The sequence below is a fragment of the Salvelinus namaycush genome, chromosome 24 (assembly GCF_016432855.1).
Source record: "Salvelinus namaycush isolate Seneca chromosome 24, SaNama_1.0, whole genome shotgun sequence".
NCBI classification, from domain to species: Eukaryota; Metazoa; Chordata; class Actinopteri; order Salmoniformes; family Salmonidae; genus Salvelinus; species Salvelinus namaycush.
Window position 1 is genome coordinate 1,557,655 of NC_052330.1, and position 19,873 is coordinate 1,577,527.

The window sequence follows — 19,873 nt, forward strand, 5'->3', positions numbered from 1 at the left end:
GGTTCCTCTCTAGGTTTCTTCCTAGGTTTTGGCCTTTCTAGGGAGTTTTTCCTAGCCACCGTGCTTCTACACCTGCATTTCTTGCTGTTTGGGGTTTTAGGCTGGGTTTCTGTACAGCACTTTGAGATATCAGCTGATGTACCAAGGGCTATATAAATAAATTTGATTTGAACATAGATAAATAAGATGTTTTATTTACATAAAATGCTTATGTGAGATAGTTGTCATTAGAATGTGTCCCTTTGGACTATACTGTTGGCAGTTGCACTTTTCCCTTCTCAGCTAGGGCTCAGTCACTTGGGGCCCAGAGAGGGGAGGGGTCAGAATGGAACATTGTCTTCATAAGTGAAGCAAGCAATGTAAGTGTAGAAGCACGGTGGCTAGGAAAAACTCCCTAGGAAGAAACCTAGAGAGGAACCAGGCTATGAGGGGTGGCCAGTCCTCTTCTGGCTGTGCCGGGTGGAGATTATAACAGAACATGGCCAAAATGTTCATAAATGACCAGCATGGTCAAATAATAATAATCACAGTAGTTGTCGAGGGTGCAGCAAGTCAGCACCTCAGGAGTAAATGTCAGTTGGCTTTTCATAGCCCATCATTAAGAATATCTCTACCGCTCCTGCAGTCTCTAGAGAGTTGAAAACAGCAGGTCTGGGACAGGTAGCACGTCCGGTGAACAGGTCAGGGTTCCATAGCCGCAGGCAGAACAGTTGAAACTGGAGCAGCAGCACGGCCAGGTGGACTGTCATCATGCCAGGTAGTCCTGAGGCATGGTCCTAGGGCTCAGGTCCTCCGAGAAAGAGAGCATACTTAAATTCACACAGGACACCGGATAAGACAGGAGAAGTACTCCAGATATAACAAACTGACCCTAGCCCCACGACACAAATTACTGCAGCATAAATACTGGAGACTGAGACAGGAGGGGTCAGGAGACACTGTGGCCCCATCGGATGATACCCCCGGACAGGGCCAAACAGGAAGGATATAACCCCACCGACTTTGCCAGAGCACAGCCCCCACACCACTAGAGGGATATCTTCAACCACCAACTTACCATCCTGAGACAAGGCCGAGTATAGCCCACAAAGATCTCCGCCACGGCACAACCCAAGGGGGGGCGCCAACCCAGACAGGAAGATCACGTCAGTGACTCAACCCACTCAAGTGACGCACCTCTCCTAGGGACGGCATGAAAGAGCACCAGTAAGCCAGTGACTCAGCCCCTGTAATAGGGTTAGAGGCAGAGAATCCCAGTGGAGAGAGGGGAACCGGCCAGGCAGAGACAGGAAGGGCGGTTCGTTGCTCCAGAGCCTTTCCGTTCACCTTCACACTCCTGGGCCAGACTACACTCAATCATATGACCCACTGAAGAGATGAGTCTTCAGTAAAGACTTAAAGGTTGAGACCGAGTCTGCGTCTCTCACATGGGTAGGCAGACCATTCCATAAAAATGGAGCTCTATAGGAGAAAGCCCTGCCTCCAGCTGTTTGCTTAGAAATTCTAGGGACAATTAGGAGGCCTGCGTCTTGTGACCGTAGCGTACGTGTAGGTATGTACGGTTCTAGTCAGGAACCGTACATTTTTTGGTTCTAGTCAGGATTCTAGCAGCCGTATTTAGCACTAACTGAAGTTTATTTAGTGCTTTATCCGGGTAGCCGGAAAGTAGAGCATTGCAGTAGTCTAACCTAGAAGTAACAAAAGCATGGATACATTTTTCTGCATCATTTTTGGACAGAAAGTTTCTGATTTTTGCAATGTTACGTAGATGGAAAAAAGCTGTCCTTGAAACAGTCTTGATATGTTCGTCAAAACAGAGATCAGGGTCCAGAGTAACGCCGAGGTCCTTCACAGTTTTATTTGAGACGACTTTACAACCATCAAGATTAATTGTCAGATTCAACAGAAGATCTCTTTGTTTCTTGGGACCTAGAACAAGCATCTCTGTTTTGTCCAAGTTTAAAAGTAGAAAGTTTGCAGCCATCCACTTCCTTATGTCTGAAACACAGGCTTCTAGCGAGGGCAATTTTGGGGCTTCACCATGTTTCATTGAAATGTACAGCTGTGTGTCATCCGCATAGCAGTGAAAGTTAACATGTTTTCGAATGACATCCCCAAGAGGTAAAATATATATATAGTGAAAACAATAGTGGTCCCAAAACGGAACCTTGAGGAACACCGAAATGTACAGTTGATTTGTCAGAGGACAAACCATTCACAGAGACAAACTGATATCTTTCTGACAGATAAGATCTAAACCAGGCCAGAACTTGTCCGTGTAGACCAATTTGGGTTTCCAATCTCTCCAAAAGAATGTGGTGATCGATGGTATCAAAGGCAGCACTAAAGTCTAGGAGCATGCAGAGCCTCGGTCTGACGTCATTAAAAGGTCATTTACCACCTTCACAAGTGCAGTCTCAGTGCTATGATGGGGTCTAAAACCAGATTGAAGCATTTCGTATACATTCTTTGTCTTCAGGAAGGCAGTGAGTTGCTGCGCAACAGCTTCAATTTTTTTTGAGAGGAATGGAAGATTCGATATAGGCCGATAGTTTTTTATATTTTCTGGGTCAAGGTTTGGCTTTTTCAAGAGAGGCTTTATTACTGCCACTTTTAGTGAGTTTGGTATGCATCCGGTGGATAGAGAGCCGTTTATTATGTTCAACATAGGAGGGCCGAGCACAGGAAGCCGCTCTTTCAGTAGTTTAGTTGGAATAGGGTCCAGTATGCAGCTTGACGGTTTAGAGGCCATGATTATTTTCATCATTGTGTCAAGAGATATAGTACTAAAACACTTAAGTGTCTCTCTTGATCCTAGGTCCTGGCAGAGTTGTGCAGACTCAGGACAGCTGAGCTTTGGAGGAATACGCAGATTTAAAGAGGAGTCCGTAATTTGCTTTCTAATGATCATGATCTTTTCCTCAAAGAAGTTCATGAATTTATTACTGCTGAAGTGAAAGCCATCCTCACTTGGGGAATGCTGCTTTTTAGTTTTTGACAGTATCAAAAATACATTTCGGATTGTTCTTATTTTCCTCAATTAATTTGGAAAAATAGGATGATCGAGCAACAGTGAGGGCTCTTCGATACTGCACGGTACTGTCTTTCCAAGCTAGTCGGAAGACTTCCAGTTTGGTGTGGCGCCATTTCCGTTCCAATTTTCTGGAAGCTTGCTTCAGAGCTCGGGTATTTTCTGTATACCAGGGAGCTAGTTTCTTATGACAAACATTTTTAGTTTTTAGGGGTGCAACTGCATCTAGGGTATTGCGCAAGGTTAAATTGAGTGCCTCAGTTAGGTGGTTAATTGATTTTTGTCCTCTGACGTCCTTGGGTAGGCAGAGGGAGTCTGGAAGGGCATCAAGGAATCTTTGTGTTGTCTGAGAATTTATAGTACGACTTTTGATGCTCCTTAGTATATTGAGTTATGCCTTGGATGAGGTAATGTTTTGGTACTTTGAAGTACCAGGAACGAGATTAGAACCTCGTTTTAGAGACCAAACTGAGCGATAATTTATAGCAAATGCAATCTGGCTAAGGGATACTCCTTTCTCAAGTAAAAGGCCCTTTGTGAAGTTTTCCTAAGATCTGTGGTTCGTCATGTAAGTTGAGAGGGGTATATCTTTGCTATAAAAGATCTCAGTTGCCATTATGTTGGAACTCTCAACAATTCATAGATAGTGAATTGTTGAAAGTCGCAGGGCTTTGGTAAAGCTCATATTATTAAAGATTAAGTTTAAGTATAACTCTGACTGGTGTGTGGTTTGTAACTCTCCTCATTTGGTAATACAGGAAATTGCCACGACAGCACTCATAATGCATTTGGGTCCCAAGGCTTTGTGATGACGAATTTTGACGCGAGCCACTGTTGCCTTGTGGCGCTCAACGAAGATGGCTGACGTCTTAACGAGTCAAGCAAATGTACAATTTGAGAGGAATGTGTTAATGTAGAGACAAACGCATTGACTGCACAATTGTGTAAGCTTGCCTTGCAATGCAGCTGAAGTAACATAGCTAGCTAACTACTTACTTGCTTATTGTGTCGGGTTAAAAATAACTATGTAGCCGATCTGGGTATGGACCCTAAGACGTAAAGTTCTGAACTAATATTCATACCAATCTATGAACCTCAAGTCTGAATGGCATTAATGAAGCCTAGAGTAGAATATAACTTTAATGTGCAAAGGATGCAAGTCCTATATACATATGTACTGTAGTCTGTACATTGAATATATTCACCGATCATGTACTCTTCCTTGGCAAATAAAGGTGCGGTTCAGGTATGACTGAGACAGTATTTTTCAGTCATATCAAATGCCATTATTTAAATGATGCGGTGTCTGCATGTATTACAATTATACACTTCAACAGTGTTTACTGCTCCTGGGATATCAATGATTACACATTGTAACTATACAATAGACTAAACATGATTGATCTGTAATTCATATATACAGAGAGAAAAAAACCTATGCACATTTAACTCCATTAATCTGAGGACGGACACAGGATAGTATTTCAACCAGTGGAGAATGTGAAACGCTTTATTGAAAGAAGTGCATTTTAATTGTAATATTATAAATACAAGTTCAATCTTGGGCGGGCAGGTGGACTAGTAACCGGAAGGTTGCAAGATCGAATCCCCGAGCCGACAAGGTAAAAAAATCTGTCCTTCTGCCCCTGAACAAGGCAGTTCCTAGGCCGTCATTCTTATCTGACTTGCCTAGTTAAAAAATAAAAATAAAAAAAGTAGGCAAATCTGTACTTCAATGCACATATGGTGTGCATTAGAAGACGAGGTGGGGAGAGAGGTAAGAACAGCGGCAGATAGCATATGATTCATGAATGACAGTGCTACCCTAATATTCTCTCAGTTCATCACAATTGCGCTGTCGGGACTGGATTCCTCTCACGTCAAAACATACCTGCAGACGAGAGAGCATGATTAAGCCTTGTTTTTTTTTGTCTAACACGGTCAGTCATCTTAAATCAGGAGGTGAAATGCAAAACTGACCTTGGATCTCAATGTAAAGCATCTCTTTAATAATACTTCCTGTTGACTCAACCAAGTGACATCTCACCTATGATCAGGCTGTGCCCTCTGTCAGCCAGTTCAGATGCGGGAGAGGTTCAACAAAACAGCTGATATGACCTAGAAGATTTAGGGGGAGAGGGATGACGTGAGTGGCTACAGAGTACTTTAAGCTGAAAAACAGACCCATGAGGACAAACAATAGAAGATAATGCCAATAGGTGTCTGCGTCACATACAGTATCTCCTTTCAAAGTGTACCTGAAACATTTAAATATAGAGGGCTGTGTTTCTCACCACTTGGTTATTGCAAGGCTAACCCATGACTTAGCAACAGATAGTCCAGTGAAAATGGCTGTAAATCTGCTCGCTCTCTGAAAGTAAAGAAAACAATAACTGAGATATGACTGTTCAATCTAAAGCAGCACATGTCATTTTTTGAGGATACGTCAATACAGCCCAGTGCTGCTTACCTGAGATGCCATCTTCGTAGGTGTCCGCTTTGACTTCCTTTTCTGTCGGGGAAAAAATAGCTGTCAGAACAATTATTTTTGATTTCGACAAAAAGACACAAATGTACCTTCATAGCATATAACAATTTGCCTGTGAATAACCACACCTTCACACAAACGTGCTACTGTATGCAGAATTCTTGACGCGCAACTGAAGACGCTGCCCTATCCTGCCAGCACGCCCACAAGCGAGCCACTCCGGAGCAGAATGATGACGCGTGGAAGAGGGAAAGGAATGAGAGAGGAACAGCAATATGAACATTGTCTGGAAAAATGCATGGTTAAGGCCTTACAAATACTGTATACCAAACAAAGTTAAGGAAGTGCACTTCAAAATTTTACATAAGATATATCCATGTAATTCTATGATGTCCAAATTTGTAGCTATTGATGATATCTGCGTTTTCTGTGAAAAAACTAGATGAGAATCTGTCTCACTTGTTCTTTGAATGTAAATTTGTGTCAGAATTTGGGGAAAACCTTGCAAAGTACTGTAATGACCTGACTAGATCATAAATGAACAATTGTCCAGACAGAGAATTGAGTTTGCGAATTGACGGTTTATTAAACCAACTTTACACAGGCTACTGTTTGGCCGTAGCCCACGCCAAATAAATGACAGATAACCCACAAGCCAATCGTGACCTTCTCTTGTGAAGCCCAGACGTAAAGAGAGAGAACAAAGGCTAAACCTGGTCTTAACTTCCAATGCTCCATCCCCACTCCACGCCACTCCGCCAACCGCCAGGATGCCCGGCATCAGAACATTCCAGGCATTCCCGTGATTGGCAGATAGCAGGTTGATTGACATGTCGGACCCCGCGAACACTGGGTACTGGTCAGTACAACACAACCACCTACTAGCCTAACACATAACACACAGCTGTCTGTGCGGGTCGCTACAGTACTTATTTAACATTATGAACACTGCATATAATTTTAACATAAAAAATATAATATGTTACTATTGCAATGATAACAAAACCACTGAAATGATTGTTATTTTTTTTTAATTCTTGTTGCCAAATACTTTATACACAAACAAAAATTCCAAAATTCTATACCAAAATAACAAATTTTTCTGATTGAATTTAATTATCTTATTAAAACACTAAACCTAGTGAATAACAACAAGAATAACATCTTCATGAATCATTATAATAAGATATTTTCAGAGTGAATATAATTGCACTTAAATTGTTTATTCTTTGTATTTTATTTTTATTTATATTTTTTGTATGTTTGAGCATTGTTAATACCTGTGTTTGGTTTGCTAGACATGTTTGATGTAGCAATGTAAGTTGATTTTTGTATTATGAATAAAATACATTTAGGAATGAGAGAGGAATAGCAATTTGAACATTGTCTGGGAAAATGCATGGTTAAGGCCTTACAAATACTGTATACCAAACCAAGTTAAGGAAGTGCACTTCAAAATTTTACATAAGATATATCCATGTAATTCTATGATGTCCAAATTTGTAGCTATTGATGATATCTGCGTTTTCTGTGAAAAAACTAGATGAGAATCTGTCTCACTTGTTCTTTGAATGTAAATTTGTGTCAGAATTTGGGGAAAACCTTGCAAAGTACTGTAATGACCTGACTAGATCATAAATGAACAATTGTCCAGACAGAGGATTGAGTTTGCGAATTGACGGTTTATTAAACCAACTTTACACAGGCTACTGTTTGGCCGTAGCCCACGCCAAATAAATGACAGATAACCCACAAGCCAATCGTGACCTTCTCTTGTGAAGCCCAGACGTAAAGAGAGAGAACAAAGGCTAAACCTGGTCTTAACTTCCAATGCTCCAACCCCACTCCACGCCACTCCGCCAACCGCCAGGATGCCCGGCATCAGAACATTCCAGGCATTCCCGTGATTGGCAGATAGCAGGTTGATTGACATGTCGGACCCCGCGAACACTGGGTACTGGTCAGTACAACACAACCACCTACTAGCCTAACACATAACACACAGCTGTCTGTGCGGGTCGCTACAGTACTTATTTAACATTATGAACACTGCATATAATTTTAACATAAAAAATATATGTTACTATTGCAATGATAACAAAACCACTGAAATGATTGTTAATTTTTTTATTCTTGTTGCCAAATACTTTATACACAAACAAAAATTCCAAAATTCTATACCAAAATAACAAATTTTTCTGATTGAATTTAATTATCTTATTAAAACACTAAACCTAGTGAATAACAACAAGAATAACATCTTCATGAATCATTATAATAAGATATTTTCAGAGTGAATATAATTGCACTTAAATTGTTTATTCTTTGTATTTTATTTTTATTTATATTTTTTGTATGTTTGAGCATTGTTAATACCTGTGTTTGGTTTGCTAGACATGTTTGATGTAGCAATGTAAGTTGATTTTTGTATTATGAATAAAATACATTTATTTATAAAATATAAAAAAGGAACAGCAATTTGTTGCAAGTTGGGCTAATAGCTGAACAATAGACTATTCAACCTTTACTAAAGAATAGTCTAATAGCCGAGCTAGGTGTGACCATTCACCCAAGGCTGAAAAACGGCCTAATAAGAACGTTGGCTAAACTGGAACACTAGCGCGAGCCCATAGCAAATGAATGGAATCGAACGTTCGCAGAGATTCTTTTGACTGGAGTGGGGCAGGGCAGCGTTTCCCAAACTTGGTGTGCATGTTGGTTTTTGTCCTAACACTACACAGCTGATTCACATGAACAAAGCTTGATGATTAGTTGATTATTTGAATCAGCTTTGTAGGGCTAGGGGAATAAAAAGAAAATGTGCAGCCCTTTGGGGTTCAGGTGACTGAGTGTGGGAAGCCTTTGTCATAGGGTAAAAGTTGAATACCCCTGGACTGTAGGCTGCACACCTTGGGTCAAATATTAGATTCTGTAGCTGTGTATTTTATCAAAACAATTCTGTTCTACAATGGTTCCTTTCCTTAGCTCAGGGTAAGTAGTAGCAGGCCTAGAAGAGTCTTATGCGACGCAAACATTTGAATTGTGTTCTTCCTCCTTTTAAATTGTTTATTTTTTGTATTTTATTTGTATTTATATTTTTTGTATGTTTGAGCATTGTTAATACCTGTGTTTGGTTTGCTAGACATGTTTGATGTAGCAATGTAAGTTGATTTTTGTATTATGAATAAAATACATTTATTTATAAAAAAGGAACAGCAATTTGTTGCAAGTTGGGCTAATAGCTGAACAATAGACTATTCAACCTTTACTAAAGAATAGTCTAATAGCCGAGCTAGGTGTGAAAATTCACCCAAGGCTGAAAAACGGCCTAATAAGAACGTTGGCTAAACTGGAACACTAGCGCGAGCCCATAGCAAATGAATGGAATCGAACGTTCGCAGAGATTCTTTTGACTGGAGTGGGGCAGGGCAGCGTTTCCCAAACTTGGTGTGCATGTTGGTTTTTGTCCTAACACTACACAGCTGATTCACATGAACAAAGCTTGATGATTAGTTGATTATTTGAATCAGCTTTGTAGGGCTAGGGGAATAAAAAGAAAATGTGCAGCCCTTTGGGGTTCAGGTGACTGAGTGTGGGAAGCCTTTGTCATAGGGTAAAAGTTGAATACCCCTGGACTGTAGGCTGCACACCTTGGGTCAAATATTAGATTCTGTAGCTGTGTATTTTATCAAAACAATTCTGTTCTACAATGGTTCCTTTCCTTAGCTCAGGGTAAGTAGTAGCAGGCCTAGAAGAGTCTTATGCGACGCAAACATTTGAGTTGTGTTCTTCCTCCTTTTAATCAATCATAATTTGTCAAATGCCTTACAGGTTGTTTTGCCTGTTGGCAGCTGTGGGCATACAAGCACAACAGACACCATCTATAAGTATGCATTTTTCACCCTACAAGTTCAAGCACTAAGCGTTTGACAATATATATTTTTTGGTTTTTAACTAACCTTTCCCATTCCAGATGACCTCAACGCTGAATGCCTTGGTAACGTTATTCGTTTGAGTGTCGCTCCTCTTTTTAAAGAGGTTGATGCTGTCTTCAGTGAGTTTGTCTCTTATGATTCTCCTTTCATAATTCATGGATTGATATTGTTTGTCAACTATTGTGTTCACACCATCTCCATCCCTTCCAGATGACACACAAATCATAAACCTGACGCCTGGCCTTGCTACTCAGTGTGGATTCAGCTTTAAATTTGACCCCATGGGGAATGCCATGTTTTTTGCTTCTCTTCAAAACTGCTTTTCCCAAAACATGGTAACCCTAAGCACTGTAGTGTTTGCTTGAACTTCAAATGGACAGTTTGCCTTTCAGTGTCACTGCATTTGCAACCCATAATGTAGCAACGTCATTTTATTTAACCTTTGACATGGAGTCATGCTGAGACCAGTATACACAAAGATACAAGTCAATATTTGCATCACTAGATGAAAAATGTAATCATTGAAAACAAATGCATTCTTCAGTTAAAAAGGTCCTCAATAAACCTGAATTGCTAATTCATACAATTTTAGAGCATGGAGGTTATTAGAAGTACGGTGCCAGAAACATTTAAGCAGTTTTACCACCCCTGGGTCTGCTATCTCTTACCTCTAAGTTAACGATGACGTAAGGTACAGCAGAAGTTTATGGAGGGCTTTCAGAGGGCCAGCCAACTTTCTGATACAGACTGCAGTGATGTGTACTACTGAGCTCTTCTCCTGTAGTGTGGCTTCAATACAGTGGCAGCTGCATTCATATAGGCAATTTTGCCACAGTCTATAGGTCATGAAGGTCAACTGAATTATTTGTTTTCTGCTATATAATGAAAGGCTTTAATTATTTTTTTCCTTCCCCCTTCATTTTAGGATGATAAGATGTTCAGCTTGGTCATGCAGTTCAGGCTGCCAGGAAACCACATGACTGAAGACCCTGTGTATAGAGTGGGCAAAACCTGTAGCTACACCCCCTGGACCTCCCGAGAGATTCTGTGCGACCGTAACTACATGGAGGCAAGTGAGCAGAGCATGCCCCAAAGGACATGTTTACAGTCGAGCTTGTTGTACTGCCTGTATAAATGATCTGTCTAGAGCTACAACTGTCCAGTGTTTCATTTCTTCTGCTTCTGTGACACAACGTAGAGGGTCTTGACTCTCTCTCAATTCAATACTCCTTAATTTAAGGAGGCGAGTGGACAGATTGAGAACTGGCCCTTGATTTCATATTGTATGGGAGGGAGAAAATGCATAGGGAATAATGGCCTTTCTTTTCTAGGTGTCTGTCAGAAGGACTCTTCCAGACATCCAAACCGTCCCTGAACAGCCCACTGGAGGCCCGAAAGCAAGGAGCGGCAACTTCCGGAGAGGAGCTGAGGTAGCCATATTTCAGTTTCTGTAATTTCACTTCAGGATGGCGCTAAACATAATGTGCATTTGTTGACAATTTGTTTAATTCCTGTTTCCATTCCCTGAGACAGGCTGTTGCTGCAGGATACAAAATGACAGCAGTCGTCTTTAGTCCTAGCAAGAAGGTCATGAGTGTGGATGAGGTCCAAAGAAAGGGCTATGCAATAGCCAACACTCCCACACGGCTGGTGTTAAGAAGCCCTCATAATGCAGAGGAGACATACCTCCAGAATGTAAGCTGACTTTCTCCACTTCCTCCATGAACTGGGTCGTATTCAGTAGAGCAAAAAAAAATGGAAATGGTGGCCCTACCTGAACTCTGCAACATATTGTTAATACGGTGTGCCCTACTGAACACGGCCCTGGTGTGGTTGCCCCCTGAACAGGTAGCTGGGGTTCCGATGCGGGTGCTCTCAACCTCAACCTTCTTTGAGCAGAAGTGGCTGGTTACTCGAGTAGATGCCACGGCTGTTTGTCCAACACCAGGTTGAGTGTGAAATAATGGACTAACTTGGCAAATTAAGATCCTATGAACCCAGTTCTTAATTGGCTCCAGACAAGACTTTGATTTGTGTTCAGTTGGTAAAATGTTTTGGGATGAACTTTTTCCAAATAATGGCACATTTTGTTTTCAGTTGCAAAATGTTTTGTTATGATGTGCACTTGGCTTCTTGTTTCACTGCAGGGGCAGTGGCCTTTACTCCAGAAGTGATCACCTGGTACATGCCCAAGCACATAGACCCACTTTTCTCCTCTGATGCCTTCACCATGTTGGAGGTGTACATGGGAATTGACGCTAAGAGGCTGGACACTGAGGAAATGGCTGCCAGAAACTACTCGGTTTTAGTCACAGAGGCTCATATTATTGTTGAAATTCCGGTGGGGGCGGTTGGCGGCTATTTCAAGGTCAGCGTTGGATGAGTAAAATGTTCCTGTTTAATTTCTAAATCTTATTTGTAGAGCCCTTTTTACTGCAGCAGTTGACAGTGCTTTGCAGTAACTCTTTGCCATCTCTCATGGGTAAACGCCTAGAAACGTTGTCTTGTGTAAAATGTTTGTTATTGAGCAATTGTCTGCTTAATCAGGCTAATATACAATGGATTGGTGTGTGTATACAGTCTGACACATTGGATTTGAAAATTGTGTGAATGTTGCATAAAATGACACTTAAACATACTATACCGTTTGTCCTTCAGCCGCTTGAAATTTGAGACCAAATATCCACACTAAAGTATTGTTTACCTGACTTTTTAGGGAGCCGGTAGCTTTGCCACTCAACTGAATGCAAGCAACGTTCGGTTACACTCGGCTACTGTTTACATATTGTGCAAGTGTTTACTTTGCGTGTCGGTTGCTTTGAAAATACACACCGCCGGAAATGCAAGTTGACAACCATATGCCAACCAGCTCTCTAAAGTCGGGTAAACCAATATTGTCTTAAATTGAGCGACTGAAGGACAAACCACACAGATAACCGGTAGAGTAACATTCTGGCTTGTAAGGAACATTTAGCTGTTTTTGCACTCCACTTGTGTATTACAGCCTGAATGCATCACTCGTCTCCCTTTACAGAGCCATATTCAGGATGACCAGTACTTTGTCACTTACACCATTGAGCCCATGCTTGAGTTGCTGTGGATCGAGGAGGTCGCACACGAGGACACCAGCTACAAAGTCCTCTTCCCTATCACAACACCTCCGATGGCCAGGCCTCCACAAGTTCGCAACTGTGAGTCTGGTTTAGTTAAATAGTGCCTATGGTAATTTGGGATGCCTGGGTTGTTCATTAGGCACAAAACATTAGAAAATGTACTGAAACGGGGAGGCAATAACAAATGTCCATTTTCAACTTCCATTGTAGCGCATTTCGAAATGTTTTCCTTTGTTTGCCAATGAACAGACACGCCCTTAGACACAGTTCCTGAGCAGGCAGTGTTTGTGCTTGAGTTGGGGACCTTCAACCTAGATGTGGAGCTGCTGAACATCACCTTTCCCACCATGGTGCTAACTGTTGCAGAGTGCAACGCCAGAGGCTTCAATGTTCAGGAGCAGAGATCCCTGGACAACACCTTGAAGAGCTTCAGGATGGAGGTGCCCTTCTCAGACCCGGTGGTCTTTAAGGAGGTGTGTTTCTGTTAAATGCAAAGCCACACGCAGTGATTTGTACATGCCCTAATAAGTGGGCCACCAACAAAATATAAATAATGGCGCAAGTGTACTTAGTATCCCTCATTTACTCAAGTGTTTCCATTATTTTGGCAGTTGTATGCATTCACTTGCCAATAGTGCTTGATTTAGAGGAATGAGGGCAACATTACTTCAAGTATATAGTTTGTTTTAATAGTCCCCATATGTACTTAGTTGTCACTTGATATTGAATAGAGTTCTGTTACAACAATAATGCTATCAATTGACCAATGCTTTTAACTTCACTACAGAGAAGGGCGGAACAAGGTGTCACAACCTTCACTCTTCAGCTGATCTACGGCCTGGTCGTCTTTCCAGAGTACGCTCCTTTCTCTCACTCTGCCGTTGTGGACGCTGTACTGCTGGACATTGGTATGTCTCTGGACTACGCCAAACTACTGTTGAATGGCTTCCTCTGGTTAATGATTGCAGTGAAAGCCCAACTAGCCATACTGTAGATTTTTCCTATGTGGTCTCTCTACAAAGAAAATGTAAAGCTTTAGAGTATTTGGACCCAGTGTCCTGTTCCTGATTTGCTAGGATCGTGTTTATTCTGAAAACAAGGTTTTCTCCTTGGACAAGTTCAAGTAGTACCTTCCTGTTTGTGCTTAATGAACACAACCCTGTTTGTCCTTGTAGTGCCACCCTCAGTCACTGGCAACTGTGATCAGGTGAACTTTCACATCACTGTGGACTACAGGAACCAAGAGCCCTTTTTCGTGGTCTTGGTTGGCAAGCGGCTGCTTAACCATGAGCTTGCTCAACAGTATTTAACAGAGGGCGACGCAGACTTCACCATCACGTTGCCCTTCTCTTCGCCGGACGCAGTGTTTGAGGTACGATGCTCTCCCAAAACATGTTAACCTAAATTGCAGCAGCTAGCCTCGCTTTCCTTACCCTGTATACATGCATACAATATTGGACTAATGAACTCTCCCATTGGTTCCCAGTCGGTTCACCCGTCCTCTGTCAGGAGCAGACTGGATGTGGCTCTGTTGAATCCTTACAACAACATGACCATCAAATACTTTTCCCTGGCTTGCAGCTTCCTCAAAACGCTGACTGGTTGGTTCTCAAACTATTACTTCCGATAAATAGTCGCTTGACATGGTTACCAAACCTGGGTTCCTTGCAAATACTGTGAGTCTAATAGTAGTGCCAGATGGGCATGGTTTGCACTTTTGGTGCTATTCCATTGGTTCTACTGTGCTCAATAAAGTGTAACAAATACAGAACCTGTCTTTTGCTCCCCCACCCCCAAGAGTGTTTCTCTAACGGAACGATGACTGCGCTGGCGGTAAAGGTGGAGTCTGCTCCCAGTCTGAACCCCGGTCAGCTGACCCTGAGCGACCCCGCCTGTGGTCCCACCTACAGCGACGATCGCTTCGCCTACTTCCACTTCACTGTCAACTCCTGTGGCACCACCAGGAAGGTAAAATGACTATTACCCTGAGGTGATGGGTACTGTGTATTTACGGACTGTTTGCTTCTGCAGGCTGTAATAAGTCAATTCCCCTCTACTACATAGTTTATCAACAATGTCATGCTGTATGAGAACGAAATTTCCTTGCCAGATGAATTTGAGGTGAAGCTGAATGGCACGACGTCTTCAGAGGAGGAATATCAGTAAGTGCATCACAATTTTAGATTTTATAGGTTTTTTAAATTCTTCACCAATTGCTCAATACTTTGTATACAGGGGGAAATGTGCCTCTACTACCAGTGTGTCCACTCCACTGCTTGAAGTTTACCCTACATCCCTCTTTTAAAGGTTAAAGGTTTCCTGCTACTATGTGGTCAACATCACTCGCACATTGGCCTTCCTCACCAGGCCGCGTGATAACGAGCCTTTTGCCGAGACTGGGACGGGTCGACTAATGGTCAGAATGAGACTCGCTCAGGGTAAGCGTGCACAAATTCAGAATTTCAACTTAGCCTCTAAATTCTAATCACTCCTGATGAACTGGAATATAGGATCTTGGAAGGTGTCCGTTACAAAACCATTCCCAAAAATGTAAGCCTTATGATATATTACTCTTGCGTTCTGAGATCTACAGGTGTGGCTATGGAGTAACGGTGAGGAGCTGATTTGGGATTTTGTCAGAAGCCTCTGGTGGGGGGGGGGGTTTGCTATAAATGGCTTGTGTTAATCAGGGCACAACAGGATATGATAAACGAGTGTTTCTTAATGGACAAGGTGAGATGGTACCTCGCTGTTTTGTGCCCGCTGAACACGACCCCCGGTTGTCTCGTTCTGTGTTCCAGACGCCTCGTATAACACGTTCCACCAGGAGGAGGACTATCCAGTGGTGAGGTACCTGAGACAGCCTCTGCACTTTGAGGTGGAGCTGACCAAGTCCTCTGACCCCAAGGTAGCGCTGGTGCTTGACCACTGCTGGGCCACCCTCAACAAGGACCGTGACTCCCGACCCCGGTGGAATCTCATCATTAATGGGTAACTTGTTGTTTTTGGGCCTAAACAAGTGTTATTCCACAGGTGTGGTTCCTGAGTATTTAGCAACTTATCATGCTTGACAGGCCATTTACTTTGGCTACCGTGGCTATGCCCCCATCCATAGGTAATGAGTGGTCACAATGGTTTGAGCTTAAAAACGATGTGAGCCGTATGCGGTCTGTCACCAGATCTCCACCCAAATGAACACTTATGGGAGATTCTGGCGCGTACCATCACATGTTATCACTGCTGCGTAGCATTGAAACAGAACGTATGACACAAACAAACGACTCTAAACCGCGTTGTCTGAAAAGCATCTAAACAATGTTTTGTACTGATGAGAAATAAAGGTCTTCACAACTTTATTCCACCTTTGCTTGTAAAATATATAAATGTTATCATCTAGTCTAAATAACAGACTTGTTTTACAATGTGCTCACCAGTGATGCGGTACAAGGGAGCCATGTAAATCTAGTTTGGAAAATATGGCAGCAATGTTTGTCAAGAAAGAACTCCCTAATCCCATTCACTGCGCCCATTGCCTGATCTTAATTTAGTTTGGCCACTTCGTAACAAGTACAAAGATTTGTCACATGCTGGAGTACACGTGACAAGTAGTTTACAATTAACAAATCAAAAAGCCAATTGTTGTCACCTCCCCAAATACAAGCCTAGCTTAACCGTAGCACGAAAGCTAAACAGAGTTGCAAGATATAGATCAATCCATTAGAGATACTCTTAATGATCGGCTATGACAAGCCAACTGACATTTACTCCTGAGGTGCTGACTTGCTGCACCCTTGACAACTACTGTGATTATTATTTGACCATGCTGGTCATTTATTAACATCTTGGCCATGTTCTGTTATAATCTCCACCCGGCACAGCCAGAAGAGGACTGGCCACCCCTCATAGCCTGGTTCCTCTCTAGGTTTCTTCCTAGGTTTTGGCCTTTCTAGGGAGTTTTTCCTAGCCACCGTGCTTCTACACCTGCATTGGTTGCTGTTTGGGGTTTTAGGCTGGGTTTCTGTACAGCACTTTGAGATATCAGCTGATGTACGAAGGGCTATATAAAATAAACTTGATTGTTTAAATCAGAAATGTCATCCTGGTGGGGGTGGTAGCAGTTTAAAAAAACAGGCTGAAAATGTTTTGTAGATCATAGGAAAAGACACCACATTCACATGGCTGTGCACGAAATGGGCAGTTCAGATTTGTCACTTCAGCTGCAACTATATCATACTTGGCTTAAATCGTTGTGCAAATCCTGAGAAAGCTCTGGTCGTCTGTCAGCTCAAGTGGATTTGTACTGGTGTGGGCGTTTGTCTCTTAATGTAACGTCTTCAGATTTCACAAATCCCTTTTTGCTAATATCTGTCAGTTAAACAGTAAATGATAAACCTCCCAAAGATGCAAATAAAATAAGTAGGCCAAAACTGTCAATGCGTAGGTTACTTTGTATAGTAGAGCTGCTCCCTTCACAGAAGTCCTCCATGTGTCAATCTGATGCCATGGGTGTAGAATTTATTTTGTGACCAATTTTTCTGACAGCGGAAGAATTGCTCTGGCGCATTGCATGAAATTCTTAATTCAAATGAAGTACTTATTTTGAAAAATATGATACCGACTGTCTATTCGGCAACTTTGGTTAAACCACGGTCAATTGATCAATATTCAGGTCGCCTGTAGTCTGACCATTCTGGATCATTTAGAATTTGAAGAACCATTTCGAGGGACGTCTCACCACATGAGAATGCATTCATGTCAATGTAATTGAATATACGTGTTGGACATACGACGTAGACATTTGACATCCGTCATTTAACTAGCTATAAAAGCCATTGCAGTAGAACAAAAGTAATATTGTTGATGAGAAATGCTATGGCATTGCTAGTATGACCCTCCCTTGACGGAAAAAAGTGTTAAAAATGTACTAAATCAGATTTTTCCAGGTCTGATGGGCCAAAAGATCAGAAATTAAAACCAACAAACCACTGTCGTGACCTTGAATTATCTGAGGACTGTTTTTAATTGTTACCCGACTCTAAATTAATCGTGTTAGGATTTGGGGTGCCGAGGAAGCGGTTTTAAAGATTCCGTCTCCCGACTTAAACTCTAGAAGGTAGAAATCTATTACATTGCATCCTTTTATGCACTCTGGCCGCCGGGGACAGTTCTGTCAGTCTGACACGCTCTCTGATCTCACTCGTTGCATGGCTACTTACTATGCACATTTTCTAGGGGACTTTCTCTAACACGTTCAAAAGTGAATACTGGAACAATATTTCTAACATAAAACTGGTCAGAGATAAATGAATGTCATATTGCTTTTTAAAAAGGAAATACTGGAACTATAAAAGTGCTCACACTACAGGTAGGAAGTCTCGAGCCTTTACATTGTATATGAAATATGTTGGGGGTTTTCAAGACCGAGGTGAATTTAGGAGGTATAAGGGTTTTGGTGGGAAAAGCCTGTTAACAAAGACATTCCTTTAGTTCATACTGGAGGGGGAGAAGGAACCCCCTTCTGTCATTTACAACACGGTTTAAATTGATCTGATCCTCACAGGACAGTCATGACACCATAAGACTTCGTATACAAGGCGGTTGGGGTTTAGTGGTTTCTTGTTCCTAACTTAGTCCCTCTCTCTACACTGGCAGTTGTGAGAACCCGGAGGATCCGTACCGTGTGGTCTTCCACCCGGTGGTAGCTGACGCCAGGGTCCAATTCCCCCCTCACGTCAAACGCTTTGAGGTCTATATGTTTTCCTTCGCCGAGAATGCGGTTGAGCCGAGTGGCCAGGTAACAAAGTTCACCCAACAATCTTTATCGGTTAATTTTGTGTGGCAATCATCCCTTTAAAAAAATCTTTGATTCCTAGGTCTTTGTCCATTGTGATGTGATCATCTGTGATGCTAGTAGTCCCTCTGGCGGCCCCTGTAGTGGACAATGTGTGAATCAGGACAACTCGAAAAGAGGTAGGTCTTGTTTTATGCTTTTCAGACCCTGTCAGACCATAACTGAACTAATAGGTTCTCTCTCAACAGGTCAACGACATGTCAAAGACCTCTTTGAGGAGCGTCATTTGTATGTTTCTTCTGGATACATTCTTTGGGTGTAATGTCTTATTCTAACATGTCAAATAAAGTGTTCTATATAACAATTAAGTTTGCTTTACTTGCGTGGCAACAATCCTAACCGTTGGAGCTAGCTTAATTGTATCTGATTTGCGCATGTACTTTAGTGGATGTAGTAGGCTAGTCATCTGACGTGTCAATCAACCCTTTTGTAAGCATGGAACTCTGAACCATCCACCGGAGATGAGTGTTGCGCACCAATTTCCCGTCTAGGACGAACAATGGGTGTCAAAACAAAAGCTTTCCAATGTCCAGTAGGAAGAACTGACTCAATGTTATAGCAGGTGGTGGTTTGTGAGGCCAGCAGGGCTGTGGTTGGATGCAGGCCCCAGGGAGCGCAGCAGTGTTGGTAATTTTCAACAAATTACAACTTTCCTTGAGACCTCTCACTAGCTTGGTTTCCATCCAAATATGGACATTTCTTTAATGATATGCATGTCAATATCAAATGGGAAGAGCTTGACTTCATCACTACTTGTTTTTTGTAAGAAGTGTTGACAAGCTGAATGTATTTAAAACTAATAGCGCACAGCTCGGACACCCATGCATACCCCACAAGACATGCCACCAGAGGTCTCTTCACAATCGCCAAGTCCGGACTACGGAAGGTACAGAGCCATGAATACGTTGCAATCTATTCCGCATCAGGATCAGATTGAACCTTTCTAGCCCAGGGGTTCCGCTAGCGGAACACCCACAACATTCCGCTGAAACGGCAGAGCGTGAAATTCAAAAAATATTTTTTAGAAATATTTAACTTTCACACATTAACAAGTCCAATACGGCAAATGAAAGATACACATCTTGTGAATCCAGTCAACATGTCTGATTTTTAAAAATGTTTTACAGCGAAAACAGCACGTATATTTGTTAGCTCACCACCAAATACAAAGGACAGACATTTTTCACAGCACAGGTAGCATGCACAAAGCCAACCTAACTAACCAAGAAACAACTTCATCAGATGACAGTCTTATAACATGTTACACAATAAATCTATGTTTTGTTCGAAAAATGTGCATATTTGAGCTATAAATCAGTTTTACATTGCAGCTACCATCACAGCTACCGTCAAATAGCACCGAAGCAGCCAGAGTAATTAGAGACCAACGTGAAATACTCATCATAAAACATTTCTGAAAAATGCATCGTGTACAGCAAATGAAAGACAAGCATC

General features: G+C 42.0%; 1 protein-coding gene across 1 annotated transcript; it reads left to right on the top strand.

Annotated features, from left to right (window-relative positions):
* The first annotated feature begins 10,388 nt into the window (after positions 1 to 10,388).
* On the top strand, positions 10,389 to 18,680 carry LOC120019237. The gene is made up of 16 exons (XM_038962558.1): positions 10,389 to 10,523; positions 10,786 to 10,884; positions 10,988 to 11,149; positions 11,303 to 11,402; positions 11,602 to 11,822; positions 12,489 to 12,645; positions 12,817 to 13,040; positions 13,355 to 13,475; positions 13,743 to 13,939; positions 14,054 to 14,168; positions 14,366 to 14,535; positions 14,632 to 14,729; positions 14,875 to 15,005; positions 15,369 to 15,558; positions 18,220 to 18,361; positions 18,441 to 18,680. Exons 1-16 carry the CDS (start codon positions 10,389 to 10,391, stop codon positions 18,678 to 18,680), a joined length of 2,502 nt encoding a protein of 833 aa, XP_038818486.1.
* The last annotated feature ends 1,193 nt before the right edge of the window (positions 18,681 to 19,873 follow it).